Source organism: Anomaloglossus baeobatrachus, chromosome 1 (genome assembly GCF_048569485.1).
Source record: "Anomaloglossus baeobatrachus isolate aAnoBae1 chromosome 1, aAnoBae1.hap1, whole genome shotgun sequence".
In the NCBI taxonomy this organism is placed as follows: Eukaryota; Metazoa; Chordata; class Amphibia; order Anura; family Aromobatidae; genus Anomaloglossus; species Anomaloglossus baeobatrachus.
In genome coordinates, this window is record NC_134353.1 from 129399281 (window position 1) to 129421452 (window position 22172).

General features: G+C 45.1%; 1 protein-coding gene across 3 annotated transcripts in view; it reads right to left on the bottom strand.

Moving 5' to 3' along the window:
• The window catches only part of LNX1 (ligand of numb-protein X 1), a 309648-nt gene that overhangs the window by 63649 nt on the left and 223827 nt on the right, over positions 1–22172 (bottom strand). For all 3 annotated transcript variants that reach the window (XM_075347037.1, XM_075347036.1, XM_075347038.1), the window contains 2 exons: positions 20476–20653; positions 5418–5646 (listed from right to left, as the gene is read on the bottom strand). In XM_075347037.1, the coding sequence (XP_075203152.1) occupies positions 5418–5646; positions 20476–20653 (407 nt within the window). The remainder of the gene's footprint in view (positions 1–5417; positions 5647–20475; positions 20654–22172) is intronic.

Genomic DNA, 22172 nt, shown 5'->3' on the forward strand with positions numbered 1-22172 from the left:
TAGTCAACATCTGTGGAGCACATTCCCTTTATTGCTCTGTTAAATGCCTTTAACCCAGCCAATACCCTACTTTGCACAGCTGACTGCAGATGGAGGTCCTTTTCATTCCACAGAAAACTTTGGTATTAGGTAAATATCCTACGTCATGGAATAAAGTTTGTAAAAGCAGTTCTCTGCTCTAAAGAAATTGTTGAAATGTCCCTGGGATATCAGATTGTCATGGGTGTGCCTCTCTCGAGGGAGCCCTCTGGCAAGTCTGGGACCAGTAGGTCAGAACGCCTTGATATGCACAGGTCTGCAGCTTGTGTTTAAATATAACTGCTTTCTTTTGGTGCTGTAGGGTTAAGGACTCTTTCCTGTCTGGCTATCCTTTGTAGCCTTGACCTGAGGTGCAGTTACTTGTAATCACTCCCCTTCGCTATAAAAGGTCACATGTCTTATCATCTGATTCCAGATATATAAGCTGTCCACTTTGGAAGGAAGTAGTCCCTGGAAGTAGCTGAGGAGTCGTGCCAATTGCAACTGTAGTGCTTAGCTGCATTGGAGGAGTTTGGAGCATTAGTATCTAAATAGTGTCTATTTGTTCCTTATCTGTCACCCTTGTCTTGTATTATATTATTGTAGTGGTGAGACTAGTGCTCTCGCCAGCTTTCTAACTAGCCAGAGTGAGTTCAGGGCTAGTCAGGGCCTTGGCACATTATCATCGACGAGGGGAAGGAGGTTAGGAAGTGCATGGAATAGTCTCGGGTGAGTGCAAGAGGTGACCCCACTTCCCTCTCCCTAGTATCAGGGCCCACCATTGTATTGTGTTACCAGTGTACTCTGTGTGCTGTGGCGCTCAACGAGGGGTTCCCTTGTACCTGGCAAAACCCCAGTAGTCACTGTGTGACACAGATTGGTGGGAAGGTGACACTTTGCACCTCCACCAATCAGCTCCGGGTACTGTCAGGTAATGCAGAACAGCTCCTATTCAATGTGTTTACATTGGCCACCTGCAGAGCTTATAATAACTGATCAGTAGAGGCACCTGGTGTTGGACCCCCCTAATCTGATATTGATGATGTATCCTACACCAAATAACTCCTTCAAGAAGTCAGACATTGGGCTATAAGGTTTGTACCTCCAATATGTGGCACTGGAGAACTATTTATCATCCTCTTAAAAGAGTCTTTTTTCCCCAGGAGAATCTCATGGTCTTTAAGTCTGTCAGATTTATGAAATTCATGTCTAATGCCAAAGTATGGGTCAGCCATTATCAGTAATGTTAAAAGGTGCAATTGATCAAAGATTTTACTCCAGCATTCTAAGGTAAAAATCGTTGAAAAGTTGCAAAGTTTTAGTGCAATTTAAAGCTACACTAAAATTTTGCGAATTTTAGGTTCTTACAACATTTTTGCTTACCAATAATTTAGCAAGCAAAAAATAATTAAAAGGGTAACCTTTATTCACAAAATGAGTTAAAAACACATCAAAAAAATGGAACCGCCCAGGTGACGGATGAAATATAAACACATGGGGGTACAACACCAGTGGTAACTAATGGCACCACCATATACCACACAGATTTGTAAACAATGTATCAGTTTTATATCTATGCATGTTTGTCAATGAATAACATAGCCAAAAAAGGATACAAGTGTATCATACATAGAAGGTAATATAAAAAAGGTAAAGAGGCTATGTAGTAAAAACTTATAAAACATGCATCATGACATCATATTACCAGGTGGAACAGGTGGTATCAGTGTAGCAACCCCCACCAACACTGACGCGCGTTTCGCAGCTCGTGTGCTTCGTCCAGGAGTGATAAATCAGGAATCCCAGGGTGCCTATTTATAAGCAGCTATATCCGAAGAGACAGCATGTGTGCAATTACACAAACAATGTCCGTAACGTCATTTCCGGTAAATCCCCCCGCGTGAGTCATGCGGTTGTCATAGTGATCTTGAAAACAACTTTGTGATTGCAATCCAGAAGTCCGGCACGTCATATCCGGGAGCCGATACCGTGACGCGCATCATCACCAAGGTGAATTTTGCAAACACTCAGCCGTTCCAAAGTCCGATTCGTCATATCCGGAATCTCCATGCTGTGACGTACGTCATCACCACAATAGGCTTTATAGGTAGAAAACATTCAGAAAAGTAGCAATATGCTCAAAAAAAGATTTGTTCAAAAAAAGGGGAGGAGACCCAGAGGTATCTATGACAACAGTAATCACAATAATATCGCCACAAGGGGAAAGAGAAGGAAAGGAAAATCTCCAATATCATATCATATATATCCCCATATTTTATAATATAGCTGAAAAATGCATGTCCTGCACATAAATACAAAGCCACAAATGGCCAAAAATACACATATCACACAGAAGGAATACATAATCACTAAAAAGGTTTATATATCATAAATTATCAATCAGACATACCACATTTACCCACATGCATACCAGACATCCATATAAAAATACCAAAAAGAGTGATAAGAGGAAGCTGGTAGCAGTCCGAATATTTTCGGGCGGATAGCAGACAACCAAAAAAAAGAGTGTATGTATGCGCACAAATAAATATATACACATATGACATACATGTGTGTAAAAAGTGAAAAAATGTATGTAAAAATAATAATAGTAGTGTGTGTAGCAAAAATAATTGCTACTTTTCTGAATGTTTTCTACCTATAAAGCCTATTGTGGTGATGACGTACGTCACAGCATGGAGATTCCGGATATGACGAATCGGACTTTGGAACGGCTGAGTGTTTGCAAAATTCACCTTGGTGATGATGCGCGTCACGGTATCGGCTCCCGGATATGACGTGCCGGACTTCTGGATTGCAATCACAAAGTTGTTTTCAAGATCACTATGACAACCGCATGACTCACGCGGGGGGATTTACCGGAAATGACGTTACGGACATTGTTTGTGTAATTGCACACATGCTGTCTCTTCGGATATAGCTGCTTATAAATAGGCACCCTGGGATTCCTGATTTATCACTCCTGGACGAAGCACACGAGCTGCGAAACGCGCGTCAGTGTTGGTGGGGGTTGCTACACTGATACCACCTGTTCCACCTGGTAATATGATGTCATGATGCATGTTTTATAAGTTTTTACTACATAGCCTCTTTACCTTTTTTATATTACCTTCTATGTATGATACACTTGTATCCTTTTTTGGCTATGTTATTCATTGACAAACATGCATAGATATAAAACTGATACATTGTTTACAAATCTGTGTGGTATATGGTGGTGCCATTAGTTACCACTGGTGTTGTACCCCCATGTGTTTATATTTCATCCGTCACCTGGGCGGTTCCATTTTTTTGATGTGTTTTTAACTCATTTTGTGAATAAAGGTTACCCTTTTAATTATTTTTTGCTTGCTAAATTATTGGTGGTCATTTTGTTATACAAGCAAAGTTTTGTATTAGTTTTGTGGTATTGGTGTAACATTTTTGCTTAGTCTCGACAAAGTGTGTGGGAGCTGGGGCAGTACAGTGGTTGGGGCAATCGCCTCTTTTCAAATGTATGAAGAGCAGCAACATTTGCAATACCACAAGTCTTACCTAGGTAAGACTGGAGTAAGATTAGTCTCGAGATGCACATGGAAATGCACAAAGCTTCTCCGACGGTCCTGATGTGGCACCCTGGACTAGCCAGGTAGCCACAGACAGAACACACACACACACCCCCACCCCCGGACAGTAACATTAGTCAGACACAAAACCCTTGTTGCCTCCCTCCAGGGAGTGATGTCCACACCAGATGGCAGATAGGGCGGAGCCAGGCAGTTGGCCCCACCCACCAAGGAGTTCACAGGCCTGGAGGTGGAAAAGCAGACCGTTAGTTCAGGAGGTGAAAGAGAAAAGCAGTTAGTTGGAGTTAGAGTTTGGAGTAGATCAGTTCAGGAGGTGAAAGTGAGAGGTCACGTACTGCGAGTGTCTGGGTTGGAGCCAGGCACTGAGAGCAAGGTTGGCAGATGGTGGTGGCCGTCTGCAGGAGTTGGTGGAACTCCGCAGAGCCGTAAGGACCGGGGCTGGGCGGTGGCCCACCGGTACCGGACCAGGGAACGGAGTGAAGCTAAGCAAACAGGCAGAGCCATCGGACCCCAACCAGGCTTGGAGCCGCCGTCAATAGTCAAATCCGAGTGTGACAGGAACCCCCGAGGTTCCCTAACAACCAAGTCCCGATTGAAGGCAACCGCTCACACCGTGAGGATATACAGCCACCGCCACCGGCTAGAAATCCAAGGGCCAGCGCCTGTGGGCAAAACGGGCTCCTCCGGTATCTATACACCGGGGAGCGGACTACCGTTGGAAAGCCATTGGAGTCAACACAGTACACAAAGGTGCAGAGAGAGACAGCCACCATCACCTGTCTGGGGAGAGACACTGCAGCCGGCTGCGGGACCCGTCCATCCAGCCGTTTGGTTCACCGGAGAGTTTGTGCCTCTATTGCTGAGTGAGTACACCCGTGCCATCCGGCACCGCGCCGCGCTGTCCCTGCAACCCTGCACCTCACCGACCCTGCCTCCCCGTCACACCACCGGGCCCCGGGACCACCAATCCCTATCCACGGAGGGGGAAAACAACATCACAGCTGCTCCCTACCATCGCTCCCAGGATCCCCGTCACCAGCAGCGGTGGTGCCCATCTTCACCACAACCCGTGGGTGGCGTCACGGACTAAATCCCCAAAACAAACCACCCCCTTTTCACTCACGGGCGAGGAGCGCCGCTCGAGTCCCCGGATCCGGCCCACCGCTTGAGCCACCGAGCAGCAGCAGCGCCGGACCCGAGCGTTAGCGAGCGCAGCGCCCCGCCGCCCGCGACACTGATATATGAAGAAGGCGTATCTTCATGGTTCAGGAGCGTCTGACTCCAGCACATCCTTGTTTCAAAACTCTTATGAACCATGCTGGTCTTGATTATTTAACCATTATCAGCTCTGTCATAGTATCTGTCACAATCTTTGTTTTCTAGAGTATTGATTTGTGTTCTGATCTTTCAGCGTGCCAGTAGATTCCGCATGATCCATGTACAGGAAATAAATCTAACCACAATACTAATACTCTATTGGCAGGTTATAAACTAAGATTTTTTTTGCTTTAGGCATATTTAGATCAATTGTGTGTAAACCACAGAGGAATGGCAACAGAATATGAGTAAAGCCTCGCAAAGGAGAACGTTTTTTCATCATTGCCGGTGCTTCCTGTGCAATGTCTCAGCTACAGCCCTACACACATCCAATTAGAAAAAGAAAACACACTGTTATGCAAACTTGGAAAGCCAAATCTGGCATTAATTAGAAAACATCACCATAGTGAATAATAAACCCAGAGGAGGGATCTGCCCCAGAAACATAAATCTTTCCACCCACTCTCTTGTAGGAGATGAGATGTCAAAACTTACCGAGGCAGCTTCAGCCACATGACCCAGACTGGTGACCATTCTGTGTTTTCATTCTGGACTGGCTCCATGAGCTGGGAGTCACTGCTGATGTCTTCCTCTGGCTCATATTCCTTCGTTTCCAGGGCTCTCAGAACCACACATGAGGAAGAAGAGTTTTTTAGTAGGGCCACGGCTTCACTGCGGCTGACTCCTGTTAGGTCTACACCATTGACATTTAGTAAAATGTCACCTGTGGAACAAGGAAACAGAACATGTTTAGAATAAGCTATGTTACAGAATGACATATTTCCGTAGTTTTCAATTATAAGACGCACTTTTCCTCACCAAAAGTTGGGAGGAATATGAGAGGTGCGTCTTATAATCTGCATGTGGCTTACCGGGGAGGTGGAGAGTGGTGACATAAGATACTGCGGGCTGCGCACTGTGAGACAGGGGCCGTGAGGCAGTGGCTGCCATTCTGAAAATGTTGGCGTTGGTGGTGCAGGCTTGAAATAATGACACTCGGAGTCGGCGTGTGCATAGATGGAGCTCTGGGCTCAAGATCTCATCTGCACATGCGCCACCTCAGGCCCATTGATCTCCCTGCAGTGGACGTAAAGGGAACCTGTCACCACTTTTTTGGCGTATAAGCTGCGGCCACCACCACTGGGCTCTTATATACAGAATTCTAACATGCTGTATATAAGAGCCCAGGCCGCTGTGAGAACATAAAAAACACTTTATAATACTTACCTAACGGTCGTGCGGTGGGCCATATGGGCGTCTCCATTCTCCGGTGCCAACGCCTACTCTTTTGGCTATCTTTGTGCTCCTTCTTCTCTAGCCGCGGTGCATCACGTCCACACTCGCTGGCATTCAGGTCCTGAGCAGGCGCAGTTTGATCTGTGCCGGATCGCCGAGTGTGTATGACGTGGATGCGTCATGCACACAGGCTTCAGAAGAAGGATGAAGATGGCCGAAAGAGACGGCACTGGAGAACAGAGATGCCCATATGGCCCACCGCACAACCGGTGGTAAGTATTATAAAGTGTTTTTTATGTTCTCAGAGCGGCCTGGGCTCTTATATATAGCATGTTAGAAGGCTGTATATAAGAGCCCGGTGGTGGTGGTCGCAGCTTATACGCCAAAAACGTGGTGACAGATTCCCTTTAAAGAACTACCCATTAAAAAAAAAGTCAAAGCCAAGTTACAGAGCAGGAAAATCATGACTTTTTCTGGGCATATTAAACTGATATGTGTATGAAAAGACTTTCTAACCTGTTGTGTGGATTGAGGCAGCAAGAGTGTTTTTCTGTAGATTTTGTGTCAGAAGAGAGGTACACTCTGAATTTGTCAAAAAAGCCAGGTCTGGTCAATAACCCATTCTTCAATTCTGACACACAATCTGATTTATTGCAGCACATGATGTCCAATATATACACACACAGTATACCACAAAAGTGAGTACACGCCTCACAGTTTTGGAAATATTTTACTATAACTTTCTGTGATGTCATCATGGAGGATAGAAGAGGAACCAGTGGCTTCAGGGCGGCACGGTGGCTCAGTGGTTAGCATTGCAGTCTTGCAGCGCTGGGGTCCTGGGTTCAAATCCCACCAAGGAGTTTGTATGTTCTCCCCGTGTTTGCGTGGGTTTCCTCCCACACTCCAAAAAACATACAGATAGGGACTCTAGATTGTTAGCCCCAATGGGGACAGTGTTGCCAATGTATGTAAAGCGCTGTGGAAATAATAGCGCTATATAAATGAATAAAATTATTATTATTATATTCTGTGAAGCTCTAGTGAACTCCGTGCCCAAGGCAGTGCTTCAGAATTATAGTGGCCACACAAAATATTAACATTTCGGGCACAATCTGGCCATTTTCAATGGGGGGGGACTTACTTTTGTTGCCATCAGTTTAGGCATTAATGCCTGTATGTTGAGTTATTTAGAGGACACAAAATTTACACTGTTATACAAGCTGTACACTGACTACTGTACATTGTATCATTGTATCGAAGTGTTATATCTTCAGTGTTGTCCCATGAATATATATAATAAAATATTTACAAAAATGTGAGGGGGGTATTCACTTGTGATATACTATATATTCAGTATGTATGCGCATTCCTCCCGGACATCTAGGTGTCAGTGGAACGTGTGTCCTTGCGTTATGACAGCGGGACGCCAGCTTTGTGCAGCATGTCAACATTCCACTATGACCACAAACAAAACATCCTCCCCCGCTCATTCCGAAGGCAGCACACCAAGAGAAAGCTGCATCAAAGTAGTTACTACTGAGCCTTCATGACCCTTCCAGTAACAGAAAAAAATCATGTCACTTGTGTGATTATACATCTTGTTTGACAGAGTTTACAGGAAAGTGGGAGACGCACTCAGAAATGGGGCTGTCGTGGGAAATGTGGAATGTGCACACAGCTTAGATAAGTGAGTGACTCAGGACCCTCTCACACATACTTTACCCTGCAATGTTCTGCTCACTGATGGAAGCCAGCAGCTACTAAACCATAAGAATTTGACAATGATTCTAATTGGAACAGAAATGTTGAAAAGAAAGCTCATAAATGAGGAGAAGTCAGGAAAGACAATCTTTTCATCACTTTTATTTCCCTGTGTTCAAATATGTCTACAGTATACAAGTCCTGCTACTCAGCTCTAAATATAATCAGACACTTTAAAGGGAATGTGTCTTCAGAAATGCCCTACTGTCTGAATGAAGTTTTATACTAGACACATTAAGGATTTTTTGGTTTTCCATGTATCTGTCTTCGCCAATGATTCTCATCCGGCGCTACAAGGGGTGCATCACACCCAATTAAGCTCTGTTCAGATTTGGAGCCTCCGTTACAGATAGTAGACAATACATTATATTTCCAGAAACAACTGCAAAATGCATACAGCTGCACTCTAAAATGCTAGCAAAATATGGGAACTCTGGTATTGCATTACTGCTATAGGAATATTTGAAAAAAAAAAAGAAAGAAAAAAAAAAAAGAGATACGGTACTTAGCTTATGAATTGGCCAAGGCATGTGAGCCTGGTAACCAGCGACAAAGAGGTGTATCTTAATATACCAAGACCCTAACCTGGGTTAAAAACCTACATGTCTGGGCAGCTAGGCTCCAGATATAAAGGAAGTGCAGGTCAGTCTTTTTGAAATATTTGTAGTGCATTTCTCTCTGAGCACTCCACCCTTTAACCAGGCTGTGTCCATCCTCCTTTATATCTTGAGTCTAGCTGCCCAGACATGTAGGTTTTTAACCCAGGTAGAGGCATTTGAGTTAGGGTGCCGGTATATTGAGATCACCTTGTTGCTGGTTACCGGGCACACATGCATTGGTCAATACATTAGCTAAATAGCTCTTTTTTGAAATATTCCTATAGCAGTAATGCAATACCAGAGTTCCCTTATTCACTGTTAGCATTCTAGAGTGCAGCTGTATGTGTTTTGTAGTTATTTTGTGTTTTCAGGTAACACCTGTTCACACCTGTTGGATGTGCGGTCAGTCTATTTAATATAGTTCTAGAAATAGAATGGACACCAAGAAGGTTACAATGAGAAAAGCTCCGGCACACTTAATGAATGAATGGAAAAAGGGTGATGCTCAAAACACTGTATATTGTATTCACTTGTATGTAGGCATATGAAAAAACTTAGTCCAACGTTTGGGTCTTTCTCAGGGACAAGTACTCTATGAGAAATCGAGAATAATGTGTCTCCTTGCATGAAAATGCTTTTGCTTTTTGATGTGCTTTCAAACGTTTAATGATATGCCTTTGTGACTGTATTCGGATATCAGTGTTCTTGAGTTGTCAAAATTTTATATACATACATACATATATATGTGTGTGTGTGTGTGTGTGTGTGTGTGTGTGTGTGTGAAAAATCTAGTCACCATGGGTGAACCAGAACGTCTTAACGTAGACAGTGGGAATGAATGATCCACTTGAAGTCCTCCTATGTCCTTTCAGAAGAAAGATGTATGGGTATTCGGTATCACATATGCCTATGAGATATGTGAGGGAAATGTCCCTTCAGTAGTGGCTCAGGTGGTGACCCAGGTGAAGAGAGTCAAGAGGGAAACCTGACTGACCCCATTAAAGAAACTACTGACAGAGGTTTCAAGTGGAGCCCTTGACATCAGTGGAAGTGTGGGCTTAATTTCAATTAACAATTAAGGCTATGTGCGCACATTGCGTTGAGGTAGTTGCAGTTCTAAACGCATCCTCTGGCAGAAATGGTTTTTGCCAAAGTTGGTTTTGACCACAAAAAAGCGATAAATACGCGTGCGTTTTTACAGCGTTTTTGCCGAGTTTTAAGCGCGATTTACAAGCTTTTTTTGCTTTTTCATTGCTTAAAGTCAGATGCGTTTTCAATACAAAAACACTACTAAATAAAGTTTAACCATTCAAACACTATGAAAAAAACGGAAAAAAATGATAACAAATATCAAGATTATTATCAATCATAAAATGGCTTCTTTTTATTAAAATGATATGTTTGTGATAATAATTATGCATAAAATTACATTTATGGATTTTCTTAAAAATAATTGTCGGACTATGTGTGTATGTAAAGGGACATATCATGCCATTAATATTTTGCCAAAAACGCATGCAATTAATTGGTCCAAAACGCATGTTTTCAGCATCAAAAAAGCATGTAAAACGCTAGAATTTTGATGTTGCTTGCATTTTGCAACTTCTCATTGACTCCAATGTTAACAAAACGCTGGCCAATGGCAAAAACAATTGACATGCTGCTTCTTTAAATGCTGTTTTTGCCCAAAAATATGCAAATTAAACGCTGCGTTTTTAACAGCAAAGTGCGCACAAGAAATCCCCGTTTCCCATAGACTTTGAAAATCAAAATGCATGAATTTTGGCATTAAAACGCTGTAGTTTAAAACGCTGCGGAAACGCATGAAAAAATGCAAAGTGCGCACACAGCCTAAAACACATGGCTTTTTCACTTACTGTATTTTTCGGACCATAAGACGCACTTTTATTCCTCCAAATTTGGGAAGAAAGTGTGGGGTGCGTCTTATGGTCTGAAGCTGCGGGGTAGGGAGCTGTGGGGAGTCAGCGCTATGCAGTGGGATCACAGGAGGCAGGGAGGGTCGCTGCTGCAGGAAGCCGGCGGCTGGAGAAACAATGTGTGACCGCTGCTTAAAGTAAGTGAATATTCATTAGCTGCTCCCCGCCCACCTCTATCTGCAGTCAGCGGGTGTGAGGAGCAGCAAATCAATAGTTTAATGTAAACAGCGGTCACACATGGGTTCTCCAGCCCCCGACTTCCTGCAGCGGCTGGGGAGACTGTGTGTCCGCTGTTTAGGTGGCTGGAGCAGGGGGCCGCTGCAGTCATGTCTGGCCTGGAGGAACTGCACATCACTGCAGTGTCCGGGCCAAAGCATGGCATACCTTCACAGCACAGCCGCAGTCTCTGTGCTGAGGGCTCAAATTACTTTCACTTTGCTCCTGCCTTGGCTCTAGAAACAGTCTCCTGTAGCTGAAGAGTGATGTAATGCATAGGGGTGGCCAGAGCAGCACAGAACATCACAGTTCCCCGCCTCCTCATTACATCACTGCAGGTCCTTGAGATATGGGAGACTTTGTTTGTAATGCCCAGGACGAAACTGAAGCATGGTGAGCAGCACATCAGTAAAGTAAGGCAATAAATAATATAGTATATAAAGGCATTACTGTACACCTGGATGGGGTTGGATCATATATATATATATATATATATTTACACACACACACACACACACACACACTATATAACTATACACACACACTATATAACATATATATATATATATATATATATATATATATATATATACACACAGTATATAACTCTATATACACACACAAACACACACACACAATATAACTATACACACACACACAGATTGGAGGATCACACATATAATGGTGGGGAACATACATATTCGACGATGGGGGCCATATATATCTGGAAGGTACCCAGAATGGGGGATATGAGGACAGAATTTGGGGATATTATTACCTCAGTAACACTGTCAGCAGTAAAATAACAGTGCGTCATGACCACATTCTTTTACTTTAATTTAATTTTTTTCCATATTTTTTCCTCCTCTAAAACAAGGGTGCGTCTTATAGTCCGGTGCGTCTTATAGTCCGAAAAATACGGTAATTAAGGTATTCAGTTGGAACCTTTTTTTAGGGGAATGTGGCTTGAAGAGGCTGAGAAACACTGATTTATTAAAAAAAAAATAAAAATATATATATGTATATATATATATATATATTCTGAAACCCTGCAATTTTCAGTAATGGCACTGAGGCGTTTCATGGGTAGGTAATTCCTGTTCTGTAATGATCCCATCATGGTCTCCCCTGCCTTGCATAGTCATGCTTTTCCATCAGTCAAGTTTTATCTTGAACAATCCCATGAGCCAGACCACAAAAGGGGAGTCATTTTTGCAAAAGCTACCCCAACTGAGTGTTTCAGGGCATTCACGTGTGTTCCTGGGGGTCAAGCTTAAGCGGGGATTTACACGCTACAACATATCTAACGATGTGTCGGCGGGGTCACGTCGTAAGTGACGCACATGCGTCATCGTTAGTGGTGTTGTAGCGTGTGACAGCTACGTGCGATTGCGATTGAACGTAAAACCGTTCATCGCATACACGTCGTTCATTTGCTAAAAATTGCACGTCGGGTTGTTCAATGTTCCCGAGGCAGCACAAATCGCAGTGTGTGACACCCCGGGAACGATGAACAGATCTTACCTGTGTCACGCGGCTCCCGCCGGTAATGCGGAGGGAAGGAGGTGGGCGGGATGTTTACGTCCCACTCATCTCCGCCCCTCCGCTTTTATTGGCCGGCTGCCGTGTGACGTCGCTGTGACGCCGAACGTGCCTCCCACTCCAGGAAGTGGATATTCGCCGCCCACATCGAGGTCGTATGGAAGGGTAAGTACGTGTGACGGCAATTAATCGTTTGTGTGACACGGTCAACAAATTGAACGTGTCGCACATACGATGGGGGCGTTAGACTTCTCAATTTGGTGATTTAAATGTTGGCAAAATGACCCCTGCACAGGTCACAGATCCACACCAGGAACACTTTCCTTTAGAAGTTAATGAGCATTTGTACACTTTTCTTGTATGTGGTTCAAGTGGCTGGTGTAAAGCATATCTGTAGAGGATGTGAACGGCATCTCAGTCAAGATGGCCGCTCCCATAAACATTTTTCAGAAAAGAAAAAATATTTTTCTAATCTGTCATTGGAAAAAACATTAAAAAAGTTAAATGTTTCTAAGTGTCCAATTTTAATTTGTAAAATAAATATACTAGAAAGATGATAGTTGTTAGATTAGTGTGCGTTCCACCACTAGGATGTCCACCTATGGCCAAGATCGCGGATGTGTATCCCTTGTTCTCCCTATACAATACTGAAGATAGGAGCAATTAAATAGAACATGTAAAAATGGGGGTCCTGGCATGGTGTGTGTGCTCTTATTGTTTCCTTGGCTATATGTCTCCACAGACTCCATCGTGAAGTTGAACTGGGAAGGCCAGGACCAGATGATATTAAAGAAGTTGTCCAGTTACCAGAACTGATTTTTTTTTTTCTGATAAATCTTGCTAATATGTGCCCCTCAACACATCTATTATGTTTTTTCAGCAAAATTACCTTTTATTGTGCACTAGCAGCACATGCTCATTGCTGGCTCCAGCTCTGATGGGGTTAATCTCTCCTCTGACTTCCTGTGTTCAGTTCCTACAAGTCCCAGAATTCGTTGTGGCTCTAGGGCGGTGTCTAGCTTATCTAACACACCCATTGTGTCTAATACACCCACTCTGCAACCACCCAAACCCTCCTCCCTGCCTCTTCCCAGTGAATGTGCACTGAGAGCAATCACACAGAGACAGCAGCAGCTCTACACAGCCAGGGGAAGAAAGTGTGTGTGCGTGCGTATATACAGTGTATGTGCATGTGTGCGCGTATATACAGTGTGTGTGCGTGCGTATATACAGTGTATGTGTATGTGTGCGCGTATATACAGTGTATGTGTGCGCGTATATACAGTGTGTGTGTATATACAGTGTGTGTGCGTATATACAGTGTGTGTGTGTATATATACAGTGTGTGTGTATATATACAGTGTGTGTGTGTGTGTATGTCATACTCACCTGTCTGCAGGGTCCCGGTGCCATGCCTGCTTCCAGCCCCTGTCTCGGTACCACCGCTCTGGCTGTGTGCAGTCTCCCCGGGGCACGTACGAAGCTTGCAGGACCTGGCGGTGGATCACCTGATGCAGTCACCTGACGCATCAGCTGATCGATTCTCGTGGAGTCGCCGGCTTTTTTGCGCCCGGTCGGCTATCAGCTGATCCTGCCGTCAGGAGACTTCATCAGCTGATTACCGGCAGCTCCTGCAGTGATGGGCCAGGATCAGACTCCCCTGCAGGAGCTGCCGGTAATCAGCACAGACGTGAGTATTTATTTATTATTTTTTTTTTCTACTGATGCATCAGCTGATTGTATAAAAGCCGATTATACAATCAGCTGATGTGTCATGTGATTCACGTAGTTTAACCTGACACATCATCTGATCGCTCTGCCTTCCAGCAAACCGATCAGATGATATTGGATCCGGATTGGACGGCGCGGGACCCTAACCCAGGATTACTGCGGAGGGGGGTTAATTTCAATAAAGATGGAGTCACTAATTGTGTTGTGTTTTATTTCTAATAAAAATATTTTTCTGGGTGTTGTGTTTTTTTTTATCTTTACTAGAAATTCATGGTGGCCATGTCTAATATTGGCGTGACACCATGAATTTCGGGCTTAGGGCTAGCTGATAATATACAGCTAGCCCTAACTCCATTATTACCCAGCTAGCCACCCGGCATCAAGATGCCAGAAGATGGCGCTTCTATCTATGAAAACGCCATTTTCTGGGGTGGCTGCGGACTGCAATTCGCAGTGGGGGTGCCCAGAAAGCTTGGGCACCCTTCACTGTGGATTCCAATCCCCAGCTGCCTAGTTGTACCCGGCTGGACACCAAAATTAGGCGAAGCTTACGTCATTTTTTTTTTAAATTATTTCATGAAATTCATGAAATAATTAAAAAAAAAGGGCTTCTCTATATTTTTGGTTCCCAGCCGGGTACAAATAGGCAGCTGGGGGTTGGGGGCAGCCCGTACCTGCCTGCTGTACCCGGCTAGCATACAAAAATATGGCGAAGCCCATGTCATTTTTTTTTCTTTTTGGGTAAAAAACTGCATACAGTCCTGGATGGAGGATGCTGAACCTTGTAGTTCTGCAGCTGCTGTCTGCTCTCCTGCATACACTAGTGAATGGAGGATGCTGAGCCTTGTAGTTCTGCAGCTGCTGTCTGCTCTCCTGCATACACTAGTGAATGGAGGATGCTGAGCCTTGTAGTTCTGCAGCTGCTGTCTGCTCTCCTGCATACACTAGTGAATGGAGGATGCTGAGCCTTGTAGTTCTGCAGCTGCTGTCTGCTCTCCTGCATACACTAGTGAATGGAGGATGCTGAGCCTTGTAGTTCTGCAGCTGCTGTCTGCTCTCCTGCATACAATGAACATTTTGAATAAGGAAATGACATCAGACCTTTTTTTTTTTCATCAACAATCTTTAATGGCATTGTGCACTGATTAAAAACGCAGTGAGCAAAAACGCAGCAAAAAACGCACCAAATCGCGGCAAAAACGTGACATGCAGCACCGCTGGTGACAGATCAGAGCAAGTTGGTGACATGCTCTGCTCTGACACATAGTGTGCTGCATGTCACTGTATCCACTCTGGGACTTGTTGTGCAGGTGACCGGATGATACATGTCACTAACTTGCTCCACTCTGTGACTTCTGCTGCATTGTTCCAACTGTATACACTCTCACCTGAACAACAAGTCCCATAGTGGAGACAGTTAGTGACATGTATCATCCGGTCACCTGCACAACAAGTCCCAGAGTGGTGAAAGATAGTGACATGCAGCACACTATGTGTCAGAGCAGAGCATGTCACTGTCTCCACTCTGGGACTTGTTGTGCAGGTGACCGGATGATACATGTCACTAACTGCCCCACTCTGTGATTTCTGCTGCATAGTACCAACTGTATACACTCTCACCTGCACAACAAGTCCCATAGTGGAGACAGTTAGTGACATGTAGCATCCGGTCACCTGCACAACAAGTACCAGAGTGGTGAAAGTTAGTGACATGCAGCACACTATGTGTCAGAGCAGAGCATGTCACTGTCTACACTCCGCTGACCTCACAGCCCGTACACGCTGCGATGGATGCAGGGGGACACAGAACAAGTAATCTGCCGACACTGGAGTCATCTGATTACTTGGGATGAATGAGAAGTAAAATGCTCTGGTGCTCGATGGGCGAAGCCCATGCCGATTTTTTTTTTTAAAAAAATCATTAAAAATAAAAAAACAAAAAAATCACATTGTTTGTGGGCTCCCGCTGCATTTTCTATTGCTAAGGGTAACCAAAGCAGCTACTGGCTGCTAGCCCCCGCTGCTTGGTGTTACTTTCACTGGCAATAGAAATGCAGGGAAGCATTTTTTTTTTTATAAAGGTTTTTCCCTGAAAACGTTTTTAAGAAAATGACGTGGGCTTCGCCATATTTTTGTATGCTAGCCAGGTACAGCAGGCAGCTACGGGCTGCCCCCAACCCCCAGCTGCCTAGTTGTACCCGGCTGGGAACCAAAAATATAGAGAAGCCCTTTTTTTCATGAATTTCATGAAATAATTAAAAAAAAAAAATGATGTGGGCTTCGCCAAATTTTTGAGTCCAGCCAGGTACAACTAGGCAGCTGGGGATTGGAATCCACAGTGCAGGGTGCCCAAACTTTCTGGGCCCCCCACTGCGAATTGCAGTCCACAGCTGCCCCAGAAAATGGCGCTTTCATAGAAGCGCCATCTTCAGGCGCTGTATCCAACTCTTCCAGTGGCCCTGGTGGCAGGTGGCACGCTGGGTAATAAGGGGTTAATACCAGCTATGTTTTACCAGCTGGTATAAAGCCCGAGATTCTTAATGTCAGGCCAAGTTTAACCTGGCCATTAAGAATCTCCAACAAAGGGTTTAAAAAAAAAAAAAAAGACATCACACAGAGAAAAATACTTTATTAGAAATAAATACACAGACACAGTAGGGACTCCATGTTTATTACTCCCTCTGACCCCTCCACGATGGAGAGATTTCTGTACTGACCATGCCAGGAGAGAGCGAGGAAAAAGAGCGAGCGGGGGGGAGGAAAAGAGCGAGTGGGGGGAGGTAAAGAGCGAGTGGGGGGGGAGGAAAAGAGCGAGGGGGGGAGGAAAAGAGCGAGCGGGGGGGAGGAAAAGAGAGCGAGGGGGGAGAAGAGAGAGAGGGGGGGAGAAGAGAGAAAGGGGGGAGAAGAGAGAGGGGGGGGAGAAGAGAGAGATGGGGGAGAAGAGAGGGGGGAGAAGAGAGGGGGGAGAAGAGAGGGGGGGAAGAGAGAGGGGGGGAAGAGAGAGGGGGGGAGAAGAGAGAGAGGGGAGAAGAGAGCGAGGAGGGGAGAAGAAAGAGAGGGGGGGAGAAGAGAGAGAGGGGGGAGAAGAGAGAGAGGGGGGGAGAAGAGAGGGGGGGAGAAGAGAGAGGGGGGGAAGAGAGGGGGAGAGAGAGAGGGGGGGGAGAAGAGAGAGAGGGGGGGAGAGAGAGGGGGGGAAGGAAAAGAGAGCGCGGGGGGGAGGAAAAGAGAGCGCGGGAAGGAGGAAAAGAGAGCGAGGGGGGGAAGAGAGCGAGGGGGGGAAGAGAGCGAGGGAAAAGAGAGGGGAGAGGAGAGAGGGATAAGAGGGGGGCAGAGTAGATGGGGAAGAGGGGAGGGGGAGAAGAGTGGGGGGAGAGAGAGGGGGGGAGAAGAGATAGAGGGGGGGAGAAGAGAGAGAGGGAGGGAGAAGAGAGAGAGGGGGGAGAAGAGAGAGAGGGGGGAGAAGAGAGAGGGGGGAGAAGAGAGGGGGGGAGAGAGAGGGGGGAGAGAGAGGGGGGGAGAAGAGAGAGAGGGGGGGAAGAGAGAGAGAGGGGGAGAAGAGAGAGAGGGGGGAGAAAAGAGAGAGGGGGGGAGAAGAGAGAGAGGGGGGGAGAAGAGAGAGAGGGGGGGAGAAGAGAGAGAGGGGGGGAGAGAGAGAGAGGTGGGGAGAGAGAGGGGGGGAGAGAGGGGGGAGAGAGAGTGGGGGAGGAGAGGGGGGGAGAGAGAGGGGGGAGAGAGGGGGGGAGAAGAGAGAGAGGGGGGAGAAGAGAGAGAGGGGGGGAGAAGAGAGAGAGGGGGGGAGAAGAGAGAGAGGGGGGAGAGAAGAGAGAGAGGGGGGAGAGAAGAGAGAGAGGGGGGGAGAAGAGAGAGAGGGGGGGAGAGAGGGGGGAGGAAAAGAGAGCGCGGGGGGAGGAAAAGAGAGCGCGGGGGGGAGGAAAAGAGAGCGAGGGGGGGAGGAAAAGAGAGCGAGGGGGGGAAGAGAGAGTGGGGGGGGGAGAGAGCGAGGGAAAAGAGAGGGGAGAGTAGAGAGGGATAAGAGGGGGGCAGAGAAGAGGGGGAAGAGGGGAGGGGGAGAAGAATGGGGGGAGAGAAGAGAGTGGGGAAAGAACGGGGGGGGGCAGAGGTGCTCTGTCACCAACTGTCTCCACTCTGTGACTTGTGGTGCAGGTGACAGAGTGCAGACAGTTGGTCCCATGCAGCAGGACAGATGGCAGAGCACAGCGGTGACATGCCTGTCAGTGTCTTGCTGCTGGGAGGAGCAGATGATCACACTGCCCGACATCGGCCGCTCTCCTGACATCGCAGCAGAGCGGGCGGGTAGACAGTGTGATCACATACTTACGTGCAGGGGGGGATTCAGCTGAAGAAACCCCCCCCTGTACTGCACACTGGCGCCCCGTGCCTCACCATCTGCAGGACGCCGGCTCCACACTGACGTCCTCCGGATCCTCCCCTCGATGCTGGGCTGTGATGTGCGGTAGTTACCGCCCACAGCCCTGTCACTCAATCTGAGTGGTGCCAGCCTCCTCTGACGTACCCGTCCAGTTTGAGAGCCCGGAAATGCCGGGACGTCAGAGGATGCTGGCGGCCACAGCTCCAGGGGGTCATGTGACAGGCACTGAGCGTGCAGGATAGCGCCGCTCAGTGCCAGAACTAGAAACAGAAGACAATGGAGAAAACGCCTAGAAAGGTAAGTAGAACTCATACAGAAAATAAAAAAAATGGGTGAACCTTCTAATATAATCTAAAATAACCTTTTTACTAAACATTTCTTTGATATAAACTATGTACGTCAGACAATAGGTAGAATGCTACACGAGTGTTTCACTTGCCTTAGGCAGACATGGGCACTTCTTGGCTACAGATCATGAAACTTCATTTTCCTTGCATTTCATACTCTTGCACCTCATGACAATGCAGCCAACAATTATAGGAGACTATCTTCCCCTGTGACAGCCACACGGGATGAGGCATAATGCTACGGCCATACACAGCTACTCTCAGCTCCCGACTGACTATTGAGGACCATTTATTGGGGTACATTGGTAAAACTCCTCACTACAGTACAATCTTGCAAACCTACTGCTCTCCATAAGAGAATATATGTCCCAGTATGGTGACCATAATTTCCCTTCAATATGGACATTTGAGCTTCCTTTCACTGTAGACAACTGTGACTAGCATCCTGCAATTCCTTCTCGTTTAATCCCCCTTTACATAGGCTTTCTACTTCCCCAGGGTTTATTGCTTTATCGTTTGATTGGTCTTCCTGGACTGAGCTCTGGCCTATCAAATGTTCTGGTCTATCAAATGTCTCGTTACGTTTCCTTGGTCCTTGGTATATACATATTATCTAGTGTCTTCCCTGTTCACAAACAACACCCTATAGCATGTCAGTCTGCTAGCCATCAGAACCTAGGTCTTACTCCACTGAACGCTGGATTGTAACTGTCCGAACTGGCAATCTGGCACAGTGAGCATTTGCAGTATCACTTATATTATGTATATATAGCAGTCTTGGGTTCCCCTACACAGTGTGTATCTACAGCAGTCAATATACATCATACAGGTGATTATACACGTGATATTGCGACTTCTGTATTTCCGTTAAGGAGGTGATACTCTGATTGCTGGCAGCATTACCTAAATAATGTATATACAGCAGTCACAGTATCATCTACATAATATATATACAGCAGTAACAGTATGACCTACATAAGGCATATACAGCTGTCGCAGTAGTACCTACATAATGTATATACAGCAGTCTATATTCTTTATTAAGGTGATACTGAGGCTGCTGTATATACATTATGAAGGTGTTACAGTGACTTTTATATATATATATATATATATATATATATATATATATATATATATTATGTAAGTGATACTGCGGCTAGTGTATATATGTTATGTGGGTGATACTGCCACAGCATACAGAGTGGCCAGGGGAATGACAACATAAGCAAAAAATTTACTGATTGGGGGTCCTGGTGTTATAGTATGTGGGCTGGTGGGGTTTTTGTGCCAGGGCTGCGTTTTGATCCCAGTCCACCCCTATTATCCATTCCCAGGAAATAACTCCCCTGTCTGCCCATATAACTCCTCCCATCCTGGGCCAGTCAAAACCATTAACCCCTCACGTGCCTGACTACAGATATGATAATCAGCAAAGATATGAAAGCACATTTGAAATAGCATATTGCACTGTATAACATAAAATTTTCTTCAAGGGGATATGGGCAGCACTTCCAGTTCTTTACAGCAGGGAGCATGCATGACCAGTTCCTCCTGGCCGTTGTCTTTCAAGACAATTTGACGGCTGCAGAAATGGAGACTGCCATAGTCTGGCCGCCATGGAGGGATGGACTGAATGCCAGAGCAGAGCAGCGCTAATCTATTTGCTCAACTCTAGAAGACATTTTCAAGTCTATAATAATGCTTTGTTGATTTATAATATAGTCCCTTATTATCACCTGAGCACAACATTTCCCACATAAAAATATATGGCTTGATGACAAAGATTACCTGTTTTTATTCTCCCATCTCTCCCAATGACTCCGTCAGGGTCTACACTTGTGACAAAAATAGGCAGATCCCACTCCCAGTTCGATGCTCCGCCTGCCACCGTCATGCCCAATGACTCTGAATGGTCCTTGACAATGTTCACGACCTTCTCCACACACAGTACTGTTCGATTAGCATTCTGGGAAATAAGTGATAAGTTATAATAATAATATATATATTATAGGTGCATAAATATTCAATTGTTAGAGAACGAGGGTGCAAATATTTACCATCTACCATCAAGTCAACACTAATTGGGAAGTAAGATTATTAATATACCGTAATCAATATTAACCCGTCAGACAATGTGATGACTGAGAAAAATAAACTCAATTTATGTAACATCAGTTTATATTGAGATTTTGTCCATATTACGGCTCTATTGCATACTATAGATACTGCTACATGTGGCCTGATATTTTAAGGGACTGTTCAAATAAAACAATCTATGTATAGCACCATATAGTGGTATTAAGACTGACTAGAAAGAAAATCTCTGTAATTATGTGGTCTACCAGTACGTTTTTTTTAATGAAATTATTGGCTTGAAATAAGCCACTGCAAACCAATAGACTAATTACACACGAGCTTCCCCGCTATTATATACGGCACTGCACAATCTAATCTTTAGAAAAATATTTGTTAAAATTATATTCTAAATCCAAACATGGGAAAATACATATTGAACATTTTACAGAAAATGTTGTCCCTACAGGAGAAGTCCACCATTGTTAAATACAGATTTATAAAGCTGTATCTGCGACTTAGCAGCAGTGACAAAGCATGAGAAAGGGAAAGCTTCAGAAAGTAATAGAAATATGAAGCATAAAAAATGAACCAAGAGCTCTTTTTTATAGCATATCCCATGGTTGGTGCGGCTTTGACCACTGGGACACTCAGCAACCCCAAAAACAGAGGTGTCTTGACGACAGATACAAAAGTAGAAGCAGGAGTTTCAGTTCACCACACCCGTATTATGAGGACAGCTTTGGAAAAACTGTGTTGGTAGCAAGTGGAAGACATCACGAAAAAGTAGTAAAAAATGGAGAAAACATTCTAAATCGGTTCCTACGTGTCATGGGTGTAATATGATAACTGGAGGGACGGGTGCCTAGACTGACCCTCAGACTAGCGAGCCTAAGCTGTCCCTTATTTCAGAGGTACGCCTGTTTGCGGCGTGGTCTGGACCACCAGCGTGGCCCTAACTCTTGAAAAGGCCTGGTCTAACACCCTTACACTCCCACCCAGGGGAGTGCTGGAACAGGAGAAATATATCCCACAAATAGCAATAAACAGCAAGCACACACAGTGGAAAAGACAATATGTGCTCAGGGAGAAAAAGTACAGGGAGGAAATAAACTAATTCTAAGGGTATTTTCACCACAAACCAAATAGTATACAATAAATTAAATGCACAGGACCGGTGTCGCTGGAGCTAAGCTAGAGCTATCATCGGCATGGGACCCAAGGTTTCACCATCTTCTAAAGTGTGGAGGCAGCTGTGATAGGTCTTCAATAACCTGTGCTCACAGCAGCAATTTACAGACCAGCAAAGATTATTCTGCAATCAAGCCTTGGATTTCTCAACTAAAGGCATCATTATAATCAGCATCCTAGCGCTATTATGGTACTGCCTCTAGTTTATAGGGCAGAAACCT